General features: G+C 57.6%; 1 protein-coding gene across 1 annotated transcript; it reads right to left on the bottom strand.

Moving 5' to 3' along the window:
• Positions 1-1,130: 1,130 nt before the first annotated feature.
• On the bottom strand, positions 1,131-24,839 carry SH2D3C (SH2 domain containing 3C). The gene is made up of 11 exons (XM_008152606.3): positions 24,790-24,839; positions 16,546-16,585; positions 10,753-10,881; positions 9,055-9,509; positions 7,739-7,863; positions 6,040-6,575; positions 4,711-4,826; positions 4,148-4,319; positions 3,275-3,386; positions 2,699-2,905; positions 1,131-1,763 (listed from the first exon to the last, which is right to left on the bottom strand). The coding sequence occupies exons 1-11, from the start codon at positions 24,831-24,833 to the stop codon at positions 1,588-1,590; spliced, it is 2,112 nt and encodes a 703-aa protein (XP_008150828.1). The 5' UTR covers positions 24,834-24,839; the 3' UTR covers positions 1,131-1,587.

Here is a 24,839-nt window from a genome sequence, read left to right on the forward strand (position 1 = left end):
GAGCCCACAACCTGGGAATCAAACTGTGACCTCTTGGTTCATAGGTCGACGCTCAACCACTGAACCACTACAGCTGGGCCTTTCATGTTTAAGAATACGAATAGCTTTTGGTGAGCACCTACTGTGTGCCATTAGTATTAGGTACCTTATATATCCTATATGATAACAGTACCTGTCATACAGGAAAATGGTGATATTTCAATGAGGTACAGGCACATAAAGTGTTTTGCCTTAAAGTAATCAATAAATGATCATTGACAATCCATCATGTATAAAACATAGTGGTTCCTTACCTAGCAACTACTATGCGCTAAATGCTTCAATAGCAATCCTAAGAGATTAATTCTGTTATTGTCCCCATTTTTTTTGAGGTAGAAACGGGAACCCGAGAGGGTAAGCCTGATATCCACGGTTACTCAGCTAGTAAACAACAGAACGGAACCCGCGTCTGGCTGCCGCCACAGATCTAATGCACTGTGTTACCCAGCCTCTCTCGGTCAGGATTCAGAACGGAAAGGACCCCAGATGTTTCACACTCAGTGAGGGGGCTCCCCAGACTTCCATCCTGCCAGGGCTCTGCCTGGTCCACAGGGTCTACCCCTCCACCTATGAAATCAAGACAACCGTGTTCATGCCCCTTTTCAAAGATTATCTACCCCACTCTGCACACGCACCCCACTTCTGAGGCCACGTTTCAAAGCCCGAAACTTAGTAGTTCCCATTATTGAGGAGAGAGACGAACTCCCGTCAGGACACCCAAGTTCCAGCCTCCCTCATTCTGCTGCTGTGACCCAGGTCACAGTTCTCAGTTTCCCAGAGAGGTAGATTCCTAGATTTCAAAAAAGCCCTTCCATCCCAAACATCTGGGATCCTTCATTGTGCATTTGTGGGAACCTTTGCTACGGCTTTCCAGGGGCGGGGAGTGGAGGAGGAGGGGGGCAGGTCAGTATTCCTCCCACTGGTTGAAATTGGCTGTTTATCTCCCCTACTGGCTGTGATCTCCTCCGGGGCAGGGACTGGGGTTCAGCATTAGCAGTAACTCTGGCTCCTGGTACAATCTGGAATGTCCCAGGTGCTAAATAAATATTTGTGAAATGGATTTTTCCCCTAAGAAAAGCTGATTCCTTCCACCTCAGGGCCTCCTGAGAGACAGAAAAAAGAGACATAAAAGTTTATTATATGAAAGAAAGAGCATGGCTTCTGTACATCTATTTACAGAACGGAGACTTATTTACAGCCAGATGGAGGCCTGGGTGTCGGTGGGGAGCAGATGCCTGGAGAAGAGTGAGGAGGCGTGAGGAGCCTCCCGTGGCTCAAACACGGGGCCCCTCAGCAGGAGGGGAGAGGCAGGAGCTGGAGGGAGGAACGGGGTCCTGGTTCTTCCTGAAGGGAGATGTGGTGAGCATGTAGCAGGTGGGACAGAGCCCAGAATCCACGCAGAACCCTGGAGGCGCAAGGGAGATCTCGGCGTGGAGTCCGGTACATTCTCGGGCTGGTCACAGTGTCCCTGGGGTGCTCTGGAGGAAGGGCTGCGCCCCTCTGTCCCGCATGCTGCCCGCAGCTGCCGAGGGGAAGGGTCCCCGGGGGTCACAGCTCGCTGGAGCGGACGGCAGGCTCCAGTTTGTGGGACAGGGCGGTGAGGACCTTGTCAAACTTCTCGTAGCGCCGGGCCTGGCTGCTGCAGGCGCCCTGACTGCCCCAGAGGAGGCGCATCTGGAACTCGGTGCTGAACACCTCCAGGAGCTCGGGCCGGGCCTGGAACCCTGCAGGGCGGCACAGGCGTTAGGGGACCACCGCCCAGCTAGGGAGGCTGGGGCTCTCGCAGGAGCCCCCACATCCCTCAGGGCCCCCTCCAAGGGACACCACCCCCACCTCCGCCAGGGATTCAGCAAGGTTTATTGATGGACATGGCCTCACAGTTTAGTACCTAGTCTTTGCCCTACTATTTACAACATGTAATTTTAAAATGACTGGAAGATAAAATATTAATGTTAATTGGGGGGCTTGACTGCTTTTTCTTTTCTTTTTTGTGTTTTTCTGTAAGTTCCAAAATTTTTCCTAAGAAACATATATACATTTTGTAAGTCAATGCAAAAAAACATGTTTTTTGTGTGTGTGTTTTTTTCTTTCTGAAGAAGGAAAAGGAAAGACATGCACCGGAATGCTCACAGCATTTACCTCTGGGTAATGGTGGGTGACTTTTTTCACCTTGTTTTTGCTCAGCTTTGATTTCCAGTTTGTCTATAGTAAACTTGTATGACTAAATAATGCCTAAAGCAGTAAAAGATGGATCGTCTGAAGCCACTTTCTCTGCTCCTTTTGTGAGAGTTCTCCCTTTCGCCTGGGCTAAGAGCTCCTGGAAGGCAGGGCAGGTCTGTCTCAGCCCCAGGCCCCCAGGCATAGCACTTCGCAAACAGCCTTGTAAAGTAGGCCTGTTAGGACACCCACTTCACAGATGAGAAAACTGAGGCTCAGAGAAGCTAAGACACACAGCTCTGATGCTCTTTGAATCATCTGTGGCTACCTGGTGCCTGCCACTAACAATTGCTTCTTGAAATGATGAGTGAGTTAGAAAAGGGATGAGAAAAATGAGTCAGGGAGACAGGGCAGGAAAGAGGGGTGGAGAAATGAGAATGAACATTTGGAGGGAAGAGGAGAGCAAGGCAAGCGGAGGGCGGCCCAGGCCCGAAGGACTCACCCTGCAGCTTGACCTCGGCGTTGGTGTGGTACAGGCCTCCATGGTGTGCCACCATGCGGGCAGCCTCCAGGTGGGCCAGCACCACCTCCACGCCGTGCTCCGTGCTGCCCCAGGGCTCGGGGCCCTCGGCCGGGGTGGTGTCACACTCGAGCAGAGTGATGAGCGGCAGTACATGCGGAAACGTGGTGTTGCTCAGCGGCGGGCCTTCTGCAAGGAGGGAGACAGCAGGCTCTTAAGAGACTCTGAGGCCCCCACGGCCCACTGCGGCCCCAGAAACGGAGACACAGAAGGGGAAAGGGTGGGGCCTGCCTGAGGTCCCAGAAAACCCCCAGGGCTCCTGACTCCTGGACAGACCTTTCCTTTCAGATTCTTTCAACTAAATCTATTGCACCCTTGGCCTGGCCCCAAGGGCCAGACCTGGACGGGCTGGCATAGTCGCCAGGTGCAGAGTGAGTGCAAGAACAGCTCGCACAGAGCTCAGCCAGGCTCTCATCATCTTCCACACCGGGAAAGTCTTGCCTGGCCCAGAGAGGGTTGAAACCTGTGCAGGGTCACACAGCAACATGGGGGCGGTACCTTTGCCCTCATTGAGGCTCTTGAGAAACGGCTTGAGCTTCTTCTCGTAGAGGATGGCACCCTCGGTGTGTCGCTGTCGCAGAGTCATCCATGTCTGCTCCAGCCGGGCAATCTGGGGAGACCAGACTGTGAGCGACCAGCCAGGAAAGCGGCCAGCAAGGGCCACAGGCTCCTGCTGAGTGGATGCCCAGATGTGCGGTTAGGAGGATCCCCATTCATGTGTCAGGGCCGGTGCTAAGTCCTCATGAAGCCCCCCCACAGCCCATTTTACAGATGGGGAAACGAAGGCTCAGAGAAGGGAATGACTTGCCCAAGGCCATTCCAAAAATAAGTGGTAGAGCTGGGAGTTGAACCACTGCCTGTAGGACCCCATTGTTACTATTGACTAGGCATAGGAGAGGAAGTGTAGTGTGGATGAGGTTTGGGCTACGAAATTAAGACAGACCTGGTTCTAATCCCAATTTCTTCAGCCTCTGACTACATGACCTTAGGCAAGTACTGCTCTGCCTCAATTTCTCCATCCGTAAAATGGGGACAATAAAGACATTTACCTCATGAGATTGTTTTGAGGAATCCGTGCTTGTAAAGTACTCAGTGTGGCACTAGCACCAGCATATAGTAAGTGCTCACTAAACGATCGCCATTTTATATGTATTCCTTAGACTCCCATAGGCACCTCATGTGGGAAGACTGAGGCCCAGAGAAGGGAAAGACTTGGTGTGGGAGCAGCTCAGCGCTTAGAGAACCCAGCTCTTCCAGGTGCCCCTTCCCCAGTGCCGCTGAGTTCTTCCGCAATCACTACACAGCCATCCCACAGGAACGCAGCCCAGGGTGACAGTCCACCTGAACCCGCTCTGCCAGGGCCCCCCGTACCTGGGCCATATCCAGGGCGCCCATGACCGCAGCGAAGCTGAACATGTTGCCCATGGTCCCCCGAAGCTCCGCGGCCAGCTGGATGGTCTTGTGCAGAAGCGCTGCCCGCTCCTCAGCAGAGCCGGTGCAGCCCAGGATGTCCACAGCCAGCATGATGGACATGGTGTGGAACCTGTCGCAGAGGCCAGGTCAGGGGGGCGGGGCCAAGGGCCCAGGGGGGCGGGGAGGGTTCCTGCCACTGCCAGGGGTGAGGCCCCCCCCCCCCCAGTGGGTAGAGAGCAGAGCCCAAACTGCCAGGTGGTAGAGTCCATGAGGTTAGGGGGCGAGAGAGCTGATGGTCGGAGCAAAGATTCATGGACTATGATTGGTCAAGAGCATGCAAAGGTGAATCCCTAAAGGACTGGGTCTTTGAGAAGCCAGAATTGCTTGGAGCAGAAGAATGACAAGTTGCACTTGGTCAGTGGGATAGGGGGCGTGGCCAGAACCCCTGGGAGCCAGCTGAGAGACTGTGATTGGCCAGCTGGCCAAAGCAAAAGGCGGGGTGGGGGGCGTGTTTCCCTTACCTTTCCAGCAGGTCTAGTCGTAGCTGCCGGCCATGGGGGAGGGTGAGCAGCTCCATGCCCCAGCGGACTCCCATTAGGGTCTGCATCTCCTTGGTAACGCCCAGTATCCTAGCAACCTGCAAGGACGCCCAGAGGGCTGATTAATTTCCTGTCTGGGCTGGCCCAAGCCATCTGGGAGTCAGAAAGCTTTATCTAGGAGGGCAGCCTGGCTGGGAGGGCGGATTTGAATTCCAGCTCCACTGCTAACCCTCTGCTGTGGAGCAAATGAGCCTCCTTTTCCTCATCTGCGAAATGAGGGAGAAATGGGAAAATGCCCAGAGGTGCCTGACATGTTCAATTCTCGGTTAAGGTTAAGGACCAGGACTGCCTTATTCCAGAAGGCCAACCTGAGTCCCAAGGAGAGAAAGGGTCAGTCCAATGTCGCACACAGGGCCTAGAACCCAGGGCTGCTCCCTTCACACCTTAGTGCTCTTCATAGGACAGCTCTGCACTCTCTTTTCTTACTTCCTGAGCTTGGAGACCAGTGCAACCACGTAATCAGTGCACTCCAAACTTCAGAGGGCGAAAACGAGGTGCAGAGAGAGTTGGGGTTCTGAGAGGAGCAGAGGCTCATTCAGAGCAAACACTCTGGGCTTGCTTTGACCGTTTATGGGCCCAGGTAATGAGTTTTGCTTATTCTGTCCACCAGGGGTTGTGGGGGCGGGGAATTGGGTCATTTACTTTCCCTGGACCAGCCCGGACTTAGCCAGACTCGAACAGGGCCCCCGGAAGTCAGACACCACTGGGTTTCGGGACCGCCCAGTTCCAGTGCCAAGCTGACATCTGGAGGAAGCAATATCTTGCTTTTTGCTTTTTTAAAGTCTCTATAAGTTTATTTTTTAACATTTCTATTGGGTTTTGTGTTTTTTTTTAAGAGAGGGAGGAAGGGAGAGGAGAGAGAGAGAGAGAGAAGCATCCAAGTGAGAGTGAGCCATCCATCAGCTGCCTCCTTCACGCCCCCCATCGGGGACCAAACACGAAACCTGGGCATGTGCCCTGACCAGGAATCAAACCTTCAAACCTGCAACCCCTCGGAGCACAGAATGACACCCAACCAACTGAGCCACACAGGCCAGGTCAACTTTTTATAAAAGGGGAAAATGGAGGCCCAGAGAGGCAAAGTGATCAGCCCAGAGTCACACAGCAAGTAAAGGACAGCCATGAAGCCAGAATCCAGGCCCACTGGCTATATTTGGGGAATTTAGGGGCCAGCTCCTCACCACCCTGATCCCAGCCCTAAAGCCGGGGGCCGGGGTGCTGCTCCTGTCCCAGAGTGCGCCGAGCACCTACCAGGCAGTCAACCTTGGTGACGTGCTGAGCCAGCGTCCGGGCGTCCACCTCTGCCAGCAGCTCCTTGACCTTGCGCAGCAGGCCCACCTCCAGTGGCCGGTTATCCTTGGGGATCAGTTGTGACTGGAAAGTGGCTGGGTTGAAGGAAGAGGTGGCTTCTATGATGGGGACTGTGAAGGCCCTGCCCCAGTCCCCGTCGGGGGCCCCATTTTCTGACAGTTCCTTTAGCCTCTCTCCGTAGCTCTTGGCCTGCCGGCTGGAGGCCTCAGCTGCTGCCCACTCGCGGCTGCCACGGACAGGAGGCTGGAGCTGGCAGTAATGGCCAGAGTCCGGGTCACTGTAGCTGCTGAGCGATGGCGATGGGGAGGCCTTGCAGAGGGTGTGGGAGGGACTGGCATAAGGGCCCTTGTCCAACTCTCCAGGGGGCTTTGGGGCACTTCCGGGACACAGCTGGGGTTCACTGGAGCGGCGGGTGACGGGGGAGGCGGGCAGCACTGTGGCTGAGGGGGCTGCGGGGGCGGCATGAACGCGGGTCACTGCAGGGAGAGAAAAGGAGAGGACGAGTTATCATGGCTCCTCCCAGTGTGGTTCCCCACCTCCTTCCCGAAGGACAGCCTCCATCTACCCTACAGGTGACAACCCTTTTTCCAGGCCCGGCAGACGCCTGCAAAAGGAACAGCCCTCAGCGAGGCTTGGCAATCACTGGCCCCCAGGAGTCTGCACACGCCCACCCTGAGCTGCTGCAGCCTTGGGGAAGCACGGGACTCGGGGAAGCTAGCACTTGCTGGAGTTCAGTGTGCCACATGGAATTATTTCTCGATGGATTAGTAATGATGACTTAGTGAGTTCGTGTGGCGATATGTTGGAGATACACTGGTCAACTACAGTAAAACCATCATCAAAATGAGAGGTGGTGCTAATTGAGCCCTTACTGCCTGCGAGACCCTTCTTGGCACATTGGTCCATTTAACCTTCTCAGTACCCTGAGAAGTAAGTACTGTTATGATCCTCGTTCTGCAGATGAGAAAACTGAGGCTCAGAGAGGTGAGCTGACCTGTGCAAGGTCACCCAGCCAGTAAGTGGGAGAGCTGGGTAAAACCTGGCTCCTGGGTCCTTGAGTCCACCATGTTGCTTAGAAATTGTCCAGTTGATAATTTCTGACAAGGGATTTTAACTTTCACACTCAGGCAGGTTGATTTGAAGCGGGGTAGTTATGACAAAGTTTCTGGTCCGTGTTTAGGGACTCAAACCATTGCAATGAGCAAGCCGTGGATCCGTTTGTAAGTCAACATCGATAGCTCTGCCAGAGCTCCAGTCGGTGTGGCTCAGTGGACAGAACGTCGGCCTGTGGACTGAAGGGTACCAGGTTCGATTCTGGCCAAGGGCACATGCCTGGTTTGCGGGCTCAATCCCCAGTGGGGGGTGTGCAGGAGGCAGCCGACTGATGATTCTCTCTCATCATTGATGTTTCTATCTCTCTCTCCCTCTCCTTTCCTCTCTGAAATCAATAAATATATTTTTAAAAAAATAGCTCTGCTAGCAGGTTCTTAGTGTAAATTTTTCAGGGCCTTGCTCTCAGAAAAGAGGCAGAAGCACACATACTCACACACAGTAACAGAACTCATCAAAAGCATGTGCACACACAAGATCATTGCCACCAGATCCGCCCACTTGCCCCTATGCCCGCCGCTGGCCATACCGGTACTGTAGGCGGGGGAGCTGGGGCTCTCGGAGATGGGGGACATAGGCGAGTGCAGGTCTGGGATCTGGTCCATGCTGAGCGCACAGCTGCGGATGGATTCCCGGGGGTGGGGCAGTGATGTGCTGTGGAGCAGACATCTTCGTGAACAGAGAGCCCAATTCGGGACCTCAGCCAACTTAGGACCCCACCTCTGCTTCCATCCCAGAACTACTGATCCTCAGAGGCAAGAGAAGGCTTGGAGATTACCAAGTCCAACCTCCCAGTGAGCAGGTAAAAGACAACCCGGAGGGGGAAGGCTTCCGCAGGCCACAGCCTGCACACACGCTCTGTTCTGGGGACCTTGCTCCCAACTCGGACGACTGTCGGGGGCTGGGGCTGGTGGGAAGCATGAGAAGCCCAAGGGAGTCAGGCCGCCGCGCTGGGCCCTCCTCCCACTCTGTGCTAGATGCCTGGGCACACACGGCCTGTGGCTCTTGGCACCATTACAGTCACTGCTTCCAAACCACAGGCCAAGTGGCTGCCGCCGCAGGGTATCCAGCCATCACTTCCTTGGCCGGCAGCACCCAGCCCAGCCCAGCCCGGCCCAGCCCAGGGAGAGGAGACCTCGCCAAGTGCTAGTGGCTCAGAACAGCTGGTCTCTTTGCAAACAGCCAGGGAAGCCACAGGAATTAGGAGCACTGACTGGAGTCGCAGACCTGGGTTTGAATCTCAGTTTTACCACGCACTAGCGAGCTGCTTCCCTTCTCTAGGCCTATTTCCTCATCCATCAAATGGGGGCATGGACAGGAGCCACCACCCAGGGCGACGGGGAGTTGAAGATACGGGGCAGGGAGAGCACTCAGCAGGCTAGGTGCACAGGGGCCCCCGGGAACGATTCGCTGCTGTGGCTTCTCCTGGGACCCGGCCTGGTCTCATCAGGATTCCACTCCCTGTGTGGTGGTTTGCACACAGCAAAGCCCTCCACTCTGATGCCTGCCTTGGCCTAGCTGGAGGGGCGGGAGGGGTAGGTGGGAAGAGGGGGAATAGGAGGGGAGGGGGAGGGGCGGGGAGATAGGTGGAGAGGGGAGGAGGAGGGGAGGTAGGTGGGGAGGGGAGGGATAGCACCAGGAGCAGGGACCAGGCCCCCCAGGGGGCTGAGTGAGCCGTGTGCCGCACACCACCGACCCTCCTCCGGTCTCCTGCGCACTGAGGCTCCAGGGCAGTCATCCCCCAGGTCAGTGTGCCCGGCCTCCCCTTTCTCACCAGCGCGCTCATTACTGACAAGCCCACTTGACAAATGGGGAGACTGAGGCAGAAGGAGGGTCCTGGCTTACCTGGTGGGGCAGCCATCGCTGCGGGTGACCTTGTCGGCGGTGAGCCCGTCGGTCATGGTGACGCTGCGCCGCTTCATGTGGCTGCCCTTGGGGCCCGCGGGGCTGGCGGGGCCGGCCGCCTTGCCCCCGCCCTGGCCCAGGCCGTAGCAGGCCTCCAGGTAGCGCAGTGGGAAGGTGCGGTTGACCGGGCAGTAGATGATGGCGCCGCTCTGCTCCGACACGGCCTTGCGGCTGCCCACGTGGTACCGCACGAGGGCGGGCACGTGGTCGAAGCTCTCCTGCTCGAACAGGTACTGGATGTGGGTGTAGCTCTCGCCCGCCTTCACCACCACCTTGTTGATCTTGAAGTGCAAGGCCTGGTTGCGCCAGCGGCACGTGAGCACGTAGTCGCCCAGGCTGGTGAGCGAGTCCCGGATGAGAAAGTCGCCGTTGCGCTGCACCAGGGTCTCGGACACCTGCAGGGTGGAGGGTCAGGCGGTCAGGGTCAGGTGGGGCAGGGGCAGGCGGGCAGGGTCAGGCGGGGCAGGGTCAGGCGGGCAGGGTCAGGTGGGCAGGGTCAGGCGGGGCAGGGTCAGGCGGGCAGGGTCAGGCGGGCAGGGGCAGATGGGCAGGGCAGGCGGGCAGGGCAGGGGGGAGAGGGTCAGACCTGGGGTCTTGGGAACACAGTGGACAGAGATATCTGAATCTTGGGAGGGGGTCCCAATGACGTGGATGCAGAGGGGGCCACTGGGGACAGGGGCAGGCCATAAGACCCTGGGATGAAGTCACAGGAACAGGGGGTCTGGGGAACTCAGGTCTCAGACCTCCTCCTCCTCAGGGCTCCTGCTGGGCAGAGTGAACTCCCAATCCTCGCTCCTCCAAACAGCCCGTGCCCCGGCATATCTCTGGGTACCCTCCCGCTGCTTTCTCTGCCTGGACCCTCCTGCCCACCCTGCCCACCTGGCGAACTCCTATCCATCTCACAATGGCCCCGCCCCTCAGTGCCCCTCCTCAAGGCTCACCCACATTCCCCGCTGGGCTCTTCATTCTTGCACTTCTCCCACTGGGCTCTGACTGCCTCCTGTCGGCGCCTACCCTGGACTACCAGCCCTCCTGTTCCCTCCGCATCCTTGGAGCCCAGCACAGGGCCTGGCAGAGTTGATTCTTGACAAAGATTTAAGTACGAATGAAAGAGGAAATGGGACTATCAGCCCCAGTCTGAGCCTCAGCCTAGAACAGTGGTCACGTGGACCACCGGTTGGCGACTGCTGGCCTAGAAGCTCAACTTTGCCAAAACTGAGTAGCCTAAGGACTGATACTCGCTAACCAAACACGCAGGAGGCTGATGTACAGACCATATAACAAAACATTAAAAAACAAGTAATAACAACAACAAAGGACAATGTTCATTGAGCTCGCTGTCTGTCAGACATCATGTTAAGCACTTCACCTGAATTATTTCATCAAATTCTCACAACATTCCTTTGAGGTAAGTACTATTGTTATCCTCCATTTTATAGATGAAGAAACTCAGGCTCAGAGAGGTCAAGTGACTTGTTCAAGGTTGCACAGTCAGTAAATGGCATAGTTAGACCTCATCCCAGTAGTCCCCTGGGATTGAACCCACCACACACCAAGTCAGAGCCTCTCTGGGCTGGGGCTGGCTAAGCAGCGGGTGGAAGGGTCTAGAAATGAGGCCCCAGCTCAGAGCCCACTCACCTCTCGGGGGATGCGGCCATGGTACCAGGCGTGGCTGCGGAGATCTGTACTGCTGAGTTTGAGCTCTTCCTCCAACTCCTTGTGTAGTTTCTCAGGCGATGAGTCCAGGATGTACTTCTCCTTGGAAAACTGGGCAGAGACAGCAAGAATTGGCAACCAATCCGAAGCCCTGTTTCTTCTTCCCCTCCCAATCCTACACCAGGTGAACTCCTTTCATCCTGGGACCCCGGGAACACTTAGGCATGGATGCCAGCAAGGTCCTCACCCAGGAGTCCCTATCCTGGCAGAAGTAAAGAAATCTCAGTTAATTCCACCAAACCGTGCCTACTGTGTTGCATGCCCTGTACTATGTGCCACGGGTAAGTAAGTGAGGCTATAAACAACCCAGGCTATGTCCTCAAGGAAGCCCCTGGTCTACGAGGAGAGGAAAAGCCACCGGAGCATTTGAGTAGACTGCGGTCAGCACCACAGCACTGGACAGCGGCAAAGAGCGCGCAGGCTTTCAGAAGGAAGATGAAGCCTAGGAGAGGTGGAGTGGTCTAGGAAGCCTTCATGGACGAGATGGCAATAACAAAACACTCGTTATGCACCAAGGACAACCAACTGATCTTGAAGTGGGGGGAGGGAGGAGTTCTACGGGTAGATCTGGGAGGTCAGGCAGCAGGTTCCCTGGCAAAGGCATGGACCAAAACAGGGCTGGATGGACAAAGAAACATTCTGGGATAGTGAATTACAGTGGAATGGCAAAAGAGGCAGCTGTAAATACGGGAGCCGAGCCCCCTCCACACACACACACACACACACACACACACACACACAGACATCTGTGTTGTCCTTTAGGATTCCCAAGGCCCTTTCCTCCTTGCCATCTCAAGCAATTCTTGCCAGATGGGGAAACCGCAGCCCAGCAGGGAAGCCCAAGGTCACTCACTGGAGATCATGCCCAGGACTCCCCCTCCCACCTGCCCGAAGGGGAAGATTTCTGGTTTCGTGGCTACTGTGACTGGGGTAGGAGACCTCAGGGCAATGGGAGGGGAGCCCTTGCTGTCAGGTGCACGCCCCCCCCCCCCCTCAGAGCCCAGCCCAGTCCTCGCCGTGCCATGGGAGTGCTCTGGGCCTCGTTTGATGGGTATGATGATAAAATCTGCCTCACCAAGTTGGAAAGATGAAAGGAGGCAATACTCCAGAGCAGCGGTCGCCAACCTTTCGGACCTCACTGACCACCAGTGGTCCATGGACCACCGGTTGGTGACCGCTGCTCCAGAGTACTGTGGCTAGTCCACAGATGTCCCCCTCACTGCGAGGACATGTGACATTGCTTCCTCTTCCTTCCCCCAACTCCAGGCTCCCACAGTGACTGCTCCACAGCTGATAGATCTAGCCCAGAACTGGCCAGATGCAGGTCAGGTGAGGGTGGCACGGAAGGGCCTGGCTTTGGCCCAGGTGACCGTCTCCCCAGGAGCACCTACTCCTTATACCACACCCCGAGGAGGGAAGAGGACACAGGCCTTTTGGGGTCCTTCTCCTTGACAAAGAGCAAGCAACTGAGAACTTGCCCCAGGACCACACCTGCAGCAAGAGGAACATGGGGCAAAGAAGGGGAGGGGGCTGAGTGCTAAAGACCCTGGCCCCAAGACTCTGCCTGCCACTGTGTGACCTTGAGTCAATTCCTTTCCCTCTCTGGGCCTGAGTAGCCTCATCAGTCAATGGGGAAGACTGGGCTCCACTTTTCCAGCCATAATCAATAGTCTGGAAGAATCTGGGGGGACCTCCCACACACCCGAAGGTGGGGAACCCTAAGGTCCTGTGCCCTCCACCTCACCCTCGACCGGGGGGGTCGCCAGCTCCCGGGAGGGGGAGGGCTGGGCGCGAATGCAGCATCCCCGATGCTCAGCGCACTGCTATTGGCTAGAGATGATCTCACCGCCTCCCGGCCTGCGCGTGCCTGATTGGCCGGCGCCGGGATGCTGCGCTCAGCCGCGGCCGTCATTCAGGCGGGCTCCGAGCGTGTGTGAGCCTGGGGAGCGCAGAGGTGATGCGCCTGGCGTTCCCCAGGGACCCGGGAGGCAAAAGCACGGAGACCCCGGGTCAGAGCCTCTTCCCACCGGCCAGCGCCCACAAGGCCTTTCTAGTTCCTCTAGTCTCCTAACCCCGAGCAAAGCCATCCCAGATGATGCTCCGCAGAGAGGCGGGGTCCGGGTCCTCCCCTCCACCCCCTTCCGTTTAACCCTTTCACCGCCACGGCGTCGTCCCGCACTGCCCGGCCAGCTGAGCTGAGAGCCCCGCGCCCGGAGCACGCCCCAGCCCACCCAGAGTGCAGGAGGGCGGCGGGCGCTCTGGCCCCCGCAGCATCCTCTCAGCTTCGCGCCCCTCACAGCGCCTTCTGACCCCAGCCCAGCGCCCGGTACAATGGGGAGCCAGGCTGCCCCGGTCAGCCTCAGGGACCGGAGTGCGCGCTGGAGGACCAGCAGGACACCGGGACCCCAACTCCTGACACCCCGTGCCCCAGCCAGCTCCCTCCTGCGGAGAAGGCAGGACCAGAACGGCAGCCCCCACAGTCCCGAGTCCCGGGAGTGGCAGCTGGACCCTCACCCCTAGGAGCTCCCAGAGGTGACGCTGGGATGACCCGCCCCCTCCCACAGCCCTCACCCCCTGCCCGGCCGGACCCTGCGCGGCGTCACGGGGCTGCAGCTCCCGAGCCGGACAGAGATGCCGGCGTCCCAGCCCCGAGCGCCTGGCGGGGCCAAGCCGCCCCCTCACCTGCACCTGCACGAAGGAGCCTCGGTAGAAGCAGCAAGCAGCGGCCGACAGGGCGCTCCACAGGCTGCAGCGCTCGGTCATGGTGGGGCCGGGCAGCCGGGACCCGGACGGTGCAGGGGGCGGCGGCCGGCGGGGCAGGGGCACGGGACTGACCGGGCTGGGCACCGGCTGAGCGTGCTTCTCAGCGGCGCGATTACCTCATCGCCTTGTCGGGGGAGGAGCAGGGAGGCGGGGCGGGGAGACCCCACCCTCCAGCCGGCCCCGGGAGGGGAGGGGGCCATTGTTCCTCCCTCCGCCCGCCCCTCGCCCCCCCTCCCGCCCCCACGCGCTCCAGCCCCGAGCGCCCAGGCTGCCTGGAGTAGGGGGATGCGCAGCAGAGGACCTGACAAGGGGGCATCACGAGGGGTAGTGGGATGGGGTGGGGACCCCTGGGCCGGCGGGGGCGCTCCTGCCTCCCCCACTCGCTGCACCCCTCACCGACCCAGAGCAGGCAGAGACTTTGAATTAAATCCTTTCCAAAGCTGGAAAAATTCCTGTATGCGGTTAACGAAATCCTTTGTGGCCCCAGAAAATCTCCCAGAGCCCAGGACTTCCCGTCTCTGATTTGGAATCAAGGACTCTGCTGAGAATCACAGGATGGTCGGCTGACAGCAGCCGCTGGGGTGCAGAGAGCCCGTGATGCTCAATGGTTAGGGCACCCACCTGGGTTCAACTAGCTGTGTCCCCGCCTCCAAGCTCACCAGTCCCTTCTCTTGGAGCCCAGATGTATTCATCTGCAAAACATACCTGTGCTGACCTCACAGAACTCTTGTGAGCATGGGCCAGGCCTAAAGTAAGTACTCAATAAATGCATGCTATTACTTTCAATCTTAGTGTCAGGATCCGGACTTTTTGTCCTAGAATTATAGGGTCTTCAGTGCAAAGGGAGTCATTACTGGGGTTCACATCCTTTTGACAGGCGGTGTGACCTCAGGCAGGTGACCTCAGGCCCAGCTCTCTGGGCCTCCGTTGTATGTGAGTGTTTTCGGTGAACACATCTGCCGCTCTGCGTGTGGCACTTGGAGCTGTGCGGCCTGGGAAGGCTAGAACTCTTGCCTTAGAGGAAGTCTCCACTTCCTGGTCTGGGAATCCGGGGGTCCTGCAAGCTGAGAACCTCAAGGCAGAAACCGGCTTTTGAACACTATTGATTCCACCCTCGTCTGAGGCTTAAAGCTAACATTCCTCTGACTTCATCCTTAAGGAGACCGTTTAATCGGTTTCGGCGCACAGCTGTAATTTCTTTTGTAACATTTTAATTAATTTTTAGCACCATAAACTGTAAGAAAAACACGAAGCCTATAATCCTCACAGGGATCTCGCCACGTCAGTGATGGGATCTCACTGTCTTTCCAGACAGCTGGCCTTGTGGGGTGCTGAAATATGCCCCCGTGTGCTGCCGGCTGGCTTTGGTGCTGATTCTCCTGGGGCTTCTGTCCGCTGTGGGGTAACGCTCCGGAGGAGGAGCCGGGGCGCAGGTCCCAGGAGCAGCCCCTGCTCGACTTGCTGCAGCCTTGAGCTGCACTTCCCGGGCTCCCCAGCTTCTCTCTGACCTTGTCCACACTCTTGCCTCTGCCTGGACCTCTTTGCCGCACATCTCTGCTGACTTTTCTCTCCTTTCCAGCTTTTCTTTCGGGGAGAGGATGTTAGCGAATGTTCCTGGTCCACTGCGATGGCTCGGATTCAATGTCTCCTCCTCCGGAAAGCCTTCCTTGATCTCCCACTCCCAGCTCCTGAGCTGAACGTCACCCCCTACTTCTGGAGCTCCACTGGCTTCTTACATGAGCCTTCTGGTGATGGTGGGGGACAGCAATCCGAGCACGTTCCGTACTGCCTCAGCACTAGTCACTTACACAGAACGGTACCGGCAGCGTCTCAGGTGATGGATGTCCCCGGGGCCAGGAGCCAGGCCAGCCTGCTCTGTTTCAGGCCCAGCTCCTTCTGGACCCATTGAGCCCATAGCAACTCTGGGTTGGAGGTGCCACTGTTACCCCATTTCTCAGAGGTGAACACAGAGGCTCAGAGAACTCGCATACACACACCCCGTCATGTGGCAAATAAGTGGCAGATCTGGGACTAAAATTAGGAGCTGCCGGATTACAAAGCACAAGCCTGAGCCATTGTGTGGTTCTGCTCTGGTCCCGACACGGACCAGGAGCCCTTTGGACACGGGGCCTGGTGCTCCTCGCCCTCTGCTGTGGTTCTGTCTCCGCAGGAGCCCTGGACGAGGGTGGGTGCTCCTGAGGTGGAAGGTCAAGGGCTTTGTCCCTGGTCTTGGCATTAGGTAAACTTGGACGGCAATCCTAGCCCCCTGCCCCGCCCCCACCCCCACCCCCATAGTAGCTGTGTGGCTATGAGCAAGTCACTGCACTTCTCTGGGTCTCCAGGTTCCCATCTGTAAGTGGCCACAGGAAGGCCTTCACTGCCCAGTGATGAGGGAAGAAGTAAGACCTCATTCATGCCAAGAGCTCAAAACTGTCTCCCTTCCAGGGGCACAGCCAGCACAGGGCTCTGTGCACAGTAGGCACTCAAAATGTTATGTTGGATTATTGTTGTCGTCATCATTTCAAAACTGCATTTTCAACACTCCCAGCACCCAGAACATAGGAAGCTTGTGATAAACGTGTCTGTGATGACGAACAGGCATCCTTCCCTGCTCCCACCTCCCAGCGCCAGCACATGCGCAGAAACTGGGTGGGACTGGAGTATGGCCTTTGCATAGAGTCACCCTTGGGGTGCTGCCCGGCCAGCAAGGGGTGAGGTCTGCTGGTAACAAGCATTGGGATGTCCTGAGTGTGGGGCCAGGACAGAACGATGGCCCGTGTGGGAAGAAGATGCTTGGAGGGTACCCAGACCCCACATGTTGCCCCGACCCCGAGACCCCTTCCTCCTGGGGACGGACAGTGAGATCTGGCTCCTAAAAAGACTCAGAAAATGATTTTGCCCTTCTGGAACAAGCTCTGAGCCCTCCAGTGGCCCCTGCCCAGCCCCTCCTACCTTCACGTAGTCCCCGCCAGCCTCCGGCTCTCCAGCAGCCCTGGAGGGAAAGAAGAGAGGTGAGTGTCCCCAGCCCTTCCTGGCTCCCCAGCTGCCTGCCTGGTGCCAGCACCGGCCCTCAGTTCTCCGGAGGCCTCATCCTGAAGGCCGAGGGGCACAGCAGCTGAGAGCGCTGGCTGGGATCCTGGGATCCGCAGGCGTGGCTGCTCCTCCCCTCTCTAGCTGCGGGACCGGGTGCATCCCTGCCCCTCTCTGCGCCTGGGTTCCCTGTGAGGAGGGGCCTCTGCCTCATCGGGTTGTCGTGAGGATTTAAGAAGCTGATGAATGTTTGGTGCTTAACACAGGCCTGTTCCTGGTCACTGTCTTCACCCCGCTGTAGGCCACAGCCGCCCCGCCCCCACCCCCTCCCCCATGCTCTCCCTCCACCTGGCCCTGACTGGACCAGTTGGAGGCCCCAGGCCGGGCCTCAGCCTCTTCTCCTCCCGCCCTGTACTGGTCCCCGGTGCGGAGTAAAGCCCCCCATCCCTCCACCACCCCCCACACCCCCCACCCCGCCTCACACACACCCCCAGAGCTGCCTAGGACCGTGGTCGGCAAACTGTGGCTCGCGAGCCACATGCGGCTCTTTGGCCCCTTGAGTGTGGCTCTTCCACAAAATACCACGGCCTGGGCGAGTCTCTTTTGAAGAAGTGGCGTTAGAAGAGTTTAAGTTTTAAAAATTTGGCTCTCAAAAGACATTTCAATCGTTGTACTGTTGCTATTTGGCTCTGTTGACTCATGAGTTTGCCGACCACTGGCCTAGGACACTGTGGTGCCACTGTGGGAACAGTTGCTTCGGAATTGATCCCCTCTGTCTCCAGGGTGGCCAGGATGGGGCCTGAAGGGGCCTGAAGGGGCCAGAGGCCAGGGTGTCTGTCTTTCCTGGTGCTAAACGAACATCTCCTGCCTCAGGAGGGCCACCGTGAGTCACTCCCCCAGGCCCTGGCCTGCAATGGCAGCCCCTCCCTGCTACAGCCTGGACCTGTCCCTGCAACACGGGACTCCTAAACCCAGCTGCCTCCTTGGCATCTCCTCTTGGATGTCTGCTGTCATCTTGAACTTGCCACATCCGCAACAGGACCGCTGAGTCCTCCTGCACCGCGCCCCTGCTCCCACACCCACTTCCCATATCAGTTCATGTCAGTTTCATTCTTCTCGTTGCTTTGTTTGGCCAAGAACCTCCGGCCATCTGCGCCTCCTCTCTCACTCACACTCCACACCCATCCATCAGGAAATCCTGCGGTCTCCTTCCAAAATGGATCCTGACCATGTCTCTCCCTATGTCAACTCTGCCCCACCTGAGCCTTCTCACTGGCTGGCTCTCACACCCCCTAGGTCAGCTTCCGCTCCACCACCAGCCCGCACTAGGGTGAAAACCTAAGCAAATCAGGAACACACACCACCCCGACCCTCCCATCTCTCAGAACAAAACCTAAACCCTTCTCCGTGGCCTGCAGATGGCTGGCCATGTCATGTGTCATCCAATCCAGAATGCTTCTTCCCCTGTGAGAGTAGAGTGCCATTATTATGCCCGAAAAAATGGGCATAAACTGGGTAACATGCTCCCCAATCTCTAGGGCCCTGTGTGGCCTGGAGGTACCCAACCACCCATCTTGCCAACCCCGCCCCACATGCCTCCTCTCATTCTGACCCTCCTCCCACCCCAGCCACATGGGCCTCCACACCAAGCTCATTCTTGCCACAGGGTCTTTGCACTTGCTGTTCCTTCTGCCCTGCTTTATGTTTCTCCCACATCAATCCCTACCGAAACGACCACCTGACATTTATTTGTTGACTGTTAGTGACCTGACACCTCCACTTTGTCTTATTCATTGTTGAGACCCCCGCCCCCAGCCCAGTGCCTGGCACCTAGTAGGAGCTCAAGGAGTATTTATTGCTTAAAGGAATGCATGAGTACTAAACACTCGAGCAATGTTAACCACTGTCCTTATGAATCCCATCAGGCAGGGCCCTGCTTCTCTAGCTCACACAGGCCTCAGCACCTATTTCCAGCTGCAGAATAGGGAAGAAGTTTGAACACTGGGGAATTGCTTCCTCCCATACAGAAGTGCAATATTTAAATTTAAATGTAGTAATTTTAATAAGATAGATTTAAAACATAAAAAAAATCTGAGCTTAAAAAAATAATTGTGGTTAAGGTATGTGTTCCCAGGGCAGAATTCCTGAGGCCGAGGGCGAGGGGCAGGGGAGGGGGGGCGGTGGTCCTCACTGAGCAGCAGTCCGACAGCCCTCCTTATTGCAACATTCTGTAGTCTCTGTTGCTCACCTTCCCTCCTGTAAAGTCCTACCTTTAACTACAGTCCCTCAGGCTGCAGCCCGGCCACAGCAGGCTTCTCGGGTCCTCTCTGTCCAATGACGGGGGACCCCTGCCCTGCTTACATCCACTGCTCTTCCCGGGTGAGGCATCCCATTCCCGTGTTTCCGGCCATTCAAGCCCGGAAATCCTTCGACTGGTGGGAACAGATTGGCCAGGACACTGGGATCACCCCAGCACTTCCTCCGGCTTCCTGTCTACTTCCCCTCAGGCTGTGGGCAGGAGGAGAGCCTTGGGGAGGGAAGGCTGAAGGAGGGATCAGGAGGGATGGGGTGCCCAGGGCAATGGGGGTGCTCAGGGCAGAGGCCCGGAAGCTAAGGGCCTGGGCAGCAGTCAGCCCCCATCGCCTGCCCCCGCCGCTCTACAACACTCCAGGATTTCCAAGACAGAAGGCGGCCATGTCTGCTGCCACCCACGGCCGCCACTTGTTCAGACGGTGGCCACCACCTCCTCGCAGCCTCCGCCTGTGCCTGCGGCTCGTTCTCACCCAGCAGCCCCAGCAGTCCCGTTAAAATAACAGTCAGATCATGGCTTTTCTCTGCTCCAGCCCCAGGAGGGGCCCCGGTTTCACTGAGAGTAAGAGCCAGAGTTCTCATGGCAGCGTTCACAGCCTCCCCGCCTCTCCCACCCCTGCTGACCACCCTGCTCGGCCACGCTGGGCTTCCTGCTGGATGTCACCCCCGCCGCAGGCCTTTGCACTTGCTGTTCCCTCTGCTGGAATACTTTCCCCAGATATCCAGTGCGCTCCCTGCCCACCTGCAGGTCTTTACTAAAATGCCCCTTCTCAGCCAGGCCTCCCTGGCCACCCACCTAAAAATGTGTCCTTCTGCAGGCTCCCCCCGCCCTGCCTGCTCACTTCCTCCCGGAGCATCTGACTGGCCGTGGGCCTGACTCAAGCGCTGACTGTGTCTTCTCACTATACCCTCCGCTCCCCAAGGGCAGGGATGGAGACCTGCCCACAGCAGCGCCGGGCACCCCGTAAAGATGTTCATGAGTGAATGAAGGTCACAGCAGCCCCTGCACCCCAAGGATAAAGCCGAGTCCTCACGGTGGCTCCTCGCCCTAGGAGGGCCCTCTGCCGGCGCCCCTTCTCTCTCCTCTAACTCTCCCTTCCTCTCAGGCCACCTCACATCCTCCCAAGTGTGCATCTCCCTCCAGCCTCAGGGCCTTTGTACACGCTCTTTCCTCTGCCCGGCTCTGCCAGGCATCTCCTCTTTGCCTCAGGGCCAGGGGAATTCCTACGTAGACTTCAGATCTCAGTTTGCTTGGAGATTTCTAGAACATTCGCCCTCTAGTTGTAACGAGCAAACCAGGAATCAAAGCTTTCATTTCTAAACACTCAGCTCCATTAATTAATTAGCTTATTCAGTATTTTACGGATTTGAAAGGCACATCCCCTCTAATATTAGCGGTGAAATCAATTAATAAATAATAGTGACAACTGAGCTAAATCAGTCCCATTAATCAGCTGCATTAATTATTTAAATAACCAACCCCTTTAATTGCCCATATTAACTGATTTGTTGTGATAACTGATACCACTCAGTGCATATATTAACTTAGTTAATTGGATTAATGAGCAGTAATTAAAGCCAATTACCTTTTATTCCCCTGATGCAGGTTTAAGTCTGAGCGTCACCTTCAGGACCTCCATCCTGGCCCAGGGGAAAGGGCACGCACCCCTGGGCTCCCCCTCCCTGAGGAGAGGCAGTGGAGGGGCTGCCATCCTGTCCCACCGGGCCCTCCCTCCCCACAGGCAGCTTTGCCCTCTGCCCGCTGCCCTCTGCCTGTCCCCTCGTTTGTCCCCTTGGGCCTCGAGGCCTGCTCCGACGGCCCTGAGTGGAGACTTCCCCGCCGCTGCCTCCTGCTTCTTGGCTTCCCTTTGCCTTCCCCCCTCTGAGGGTCAACGTCCTCCATGAAAGTGACTCATTAGACCTGTCTTCCCAGAGGGGCCACAAGGATCGGTGAGAGGGAAGGGTTCGAGGTTCCTGAGCCCACGTGGCTCCTCTCTGCCCCAGCCCCCCTCCCCGGAGCTCTCCCATCCTGCCCTGGGGCACGAAGATTCTTCCCTGCCTTCACCTTGGCCTTCACGCAGCCCTGGCCGAGAAGCAACACTGCTCTGTGCTCCTCACGCTTTAAAGGCCGCGGGCAGAGAGGGGTCTGGGGCAGAAAGCCCCGGCTCTCCGGGGACACCCTGCCATGGGCCTTTGGCATCTCCTGCCAGGAAGGCTCTTGGCATTAGCGCCCGCCCGGCCCCACCACCTCTAAGATGGGCCACCACAGTCCCGGAGACAAGCCTGCTCCTCTCCACCATTCTGCACCTCAGACTTCTTGGCAGGGGTGAGCTCGCAGCGGGCGCTCAGAGAGGGTGGTAGCCTTGTAAGAAGAGGGCAGAGCCAAGGACTCTGAGTTCTGAGGCTGCTGAGTCTCCGAAGCTGCAGGAGCAGCGCAAAGGGAGGGCACCCGCTGGATGCTGACGAAGGCCCGGGATCCGGAAGCCCCATGTTCTAGGGGAGGAAAGGCAGCTTGGGACTTGACCCTGGACACACGGCTGCGCAGACCAGGTCGGGGTCGGCTCTGCTTTGTCCCTTGCATGAGGGGGTCTCCCCAGAAAGCAGAGGCTGCTCCTGGTGGAGAGGGGAGAAGCTGGGGAGGGGATGGCAAAGAAAAACATTTCATCCAAACCGGAGCCCAGACCCGATGTCAGAAAGAGGAAAGGGCATGTGGGTGCAGAGAGAAGACCCTCGGGCTCTGGGGAGGGCCCTTGGCTGGGAGGGAGGAAGCTGTGTGACCCCGGGCAAAACCCCCTCATGGGGCCTCAGTTTCCTCTTCTGTAGCATGGGCATGGTGGTATGAACGGCTCCCGTGTATTGGTACTTTCTTGGGTCAAGCCCAGGGCAAATGTTCCACCTGCCACACTCATCCAATCCCCACAGCAACCCTGTGAAGCAGCTGCTGTTAATTTCCCCAGGCTATAGATGGGGAAACTGAGGCTCAGAGAGGGGAGTTGAGTTCAAGGATGTGCAGTCAGTGGGACTCTGAGCTGCTGATACATCCCACCCCTGTCCTCCCAGCCCTCACCCCCGACATAGGTGGCGCATTCTGCAAGCAGGGTCCCCTGAGGGTTTAGGGGATGTGTCTCAGTTGGGGGCAGGGGCAGTCCATCTTTCCTGAACCAGCACCGTTCCCACAGCCGGAGGCGTCCGGGGGTCTCGAGGACTGTGAGAAAGTCTCCACAGGAAATGAGAGCCAGGAGCAGCTGGGCCCCTTCGGAAGACAAGGACCAGCCGCCCTGAGCCTGAGGAGGCTGAGCGGGCTGGGCCCCCACACCCCCCTCCCCCAGTGGGTAATCACTACCACATGCCCAGCAGCTGACGTCACTCTGCAGGGCCGAGAGGGTCGTGGGACTCTGGGGAGCACTGGGAATTCTTGGACCAGAATCAACATTCCAGGAGGAAAGGGGGGAGCTGGCCTGTACTCAGTGCCTGGCATCAGGGCTGGGGTACAGGCAACACAGGGTGCCCCGGCTCCCCCATGACTCAGTTTCCTTCTGAACAGCCCTAGGAATGGGGGTGGAGGGGTCGGGTCTCTGGGTGGGAGAAAAGGACACTTGGGTGGGACCTTTACAATGAGTAGAACTGCATTCAGATCCCCCTCAAAGGAGAGGCCCTGGTCACACCCAAGTCACAGTGGGGCCCTCCCGCGCTCCAGGCCAGCAATGGCCGCACAGTCACAGCAGGGCCTGCCCGGCCTGGCAGGCCTTAGGTTCCCTGAACCCATTTCCTCTCCAGCCTGTCTCCTACCACTCCTCCCCGCTCCCCCCCCCCCCCCTTGTTCTCAAGTATGCCCAGGATGGCCCCACCTGGGGACCTTTGTCCATGCTGTTCCCTCGGCCTGGTACACTCTCCCCCAGATAGCAAGTGGGACCGTTACCTCATCTTCTTTGTTTAAGCGTCATTTTCTCAGAGACGCTTTTCCTGGCTGACCTCCCTAAACTGCCACCACTAGCCGCTCCCCCCAAGACCAATTCCCTTCCTTGATTTAAACCTTTCTTCCTAACGCTTTTCTCCTCTGACGGTATACCTCATTTTCTCATTCATCATCTGTCTTCCCCACCCTGGAATGGGGGCTCCGGGAGACCGGGGTTTTGTCTGCTGTGCTCACTGCTGTCTCCCCAGGCCCTGGAACAGTGTCCAGGCCATAGTGACATCTCGGCAAATATTAAAACTCCTAAAATTCCAACCCAACTCACTGTGTGATCGCATGCAAGCTGTTACCTTTACAAAACCTCAATGTCTCCAACTGTGAACTGGGCTCCTAGGATCTCTCTCCCGGGGGGTTATGGGAAGTCGTTTGAAATAATGGTAAAGCTCCAGGGTTGGAGCTTTTTACTTGCAGGCGGTGAGACGTGGCCTCATGGGTAAGAGCTTGGGATCAAATCTAGGCTCTGACACTTAATCGCTGCAGTCCCAGGAGAACCCCTTCCCCTCTCTGAACCTCAGTCTCCTCACTGATGAAATGTGGCAAATAGAAGCTTCCCCCCCCCGCCCCCCACACACACACACGGCCTATGTGGTAGACAGCGCCCATTGGGCGCTCCGGACAGGGCCTGGCCAGTTATGAGCCAGATCTCGATCACCTCTGCTGGTGCCCTGGCCTGCCGATTCCTGTGTGGGTTGTTGGGACCCTCCCTTCCCTCCCTGGGCCTTGGCTTCCTCCGCTGTAACATGGACTGAGAGGGAAGGGTGTCAGGGGTCTCTGGTCCGGCTATTTCCCTGCAGAGGGTGCTGGGGTGGGGCAGGCTGGGCTGACACTCTCCTAAAGGCGCTTCATACCCTGAGTTGTTGGCCCCTCCCTCCTTCCTCCTCATCCCATGATCTCAACAGGGAACTGGGCACCAGGAAACCCCTGCAGCCTCACCTCTTCCCCTTCCTTCCTTCCTTCTGCTCCAGGTGCGCCCTGCCTCCCCAGGGGTGGGGGAGGGACAACCAATTTAGGCTGCTCTCTGGACAACCACTGGAAACACCCCCTTGGGACCCCCTATGGGAACGAGACCCCAGTCTTGCTCAGCGACAGTTCTCAAATGCCTTCCTCCCCAAGCTGGGTGGATCCTCAGAAACCATCCCAGGCCCATCTGGGCTTCTGGGGAGACTGAGGCCCAGAGCAGGGCAGGGCAAGCCTGAGGTCACATGGGCAAAGCAGCACTCCTGACTTCGGCTGGCATACAGGCCTGGGCCTCAGGAGCTCCCGAAAATGTTCAGCAATTCCGGGCTCCTCCTTGGCTGAAAGGCAGCGTGGGACACTGGGTCCCAGGACACAGGAGGGCTCAATCTGACCTGCAAACCCACCCCCTCGGCCCCCTGGACACTCCAGATGATTAGAGGATGGGGGAGTCTGTTTCTCTGACAGCTTTAGGCCATGCTTGATGCCAGAGGCACTGCCAGGACCACCAGGCTCCTGCCACAGGGGAGGAAGGCTGGGTCCCAGACTTGGCATTCCCAAGGTTTCTCAAGAGCATCCTTCTCAGAGGCCCCAGCCCTGCTGGAGAGGAATGAGTTGCCCAACCCTTAAGGGCACAGGCAGGAAGGTGGAGGTAAACCCTGGCTCCGACTTTGCCACCGTGTCAAACCGGGCACAGTAAACCTCTCTTCCCTCATCTGTAAAATGGGAATGATATAGTGTCTCTCTCCCGGGGCTGTTCTGAGGAATAAATGCCCAACTTGTTTCGAGACAGAACGGGACAGAGTTGCACCAAAAGTCCCTGATGCTAAACCAGCTCCGGTTTGTCATCTGCGCCAGGGGGGGCACGGATGTCCCCTCAGACCACTACGGTCCCCGCCAGCCCGCCCCGCGCCCCGCTGGCCACTCACCCTCTGGGTCCTAGTGTGGGGCACCTTCGGCCCACGGCAGTCATGGTTCC

The sequence above is a fragment of the Eptesicus fuscus genome, chromosome 15, assembly GCF_027574615.1.
Source record: "Eptesicus fuscus isolate TK198812 chromosome 15, DD_ASM_mEF_20220401, whole genome shotgun sequence".
Classification (NCBI taxonomy): Eukaryota; Metazoa; Chordata; class Mammalia; order Chiroptera; family Vespertilionidae; genus Eptesicus; species Eptesicus fuscus.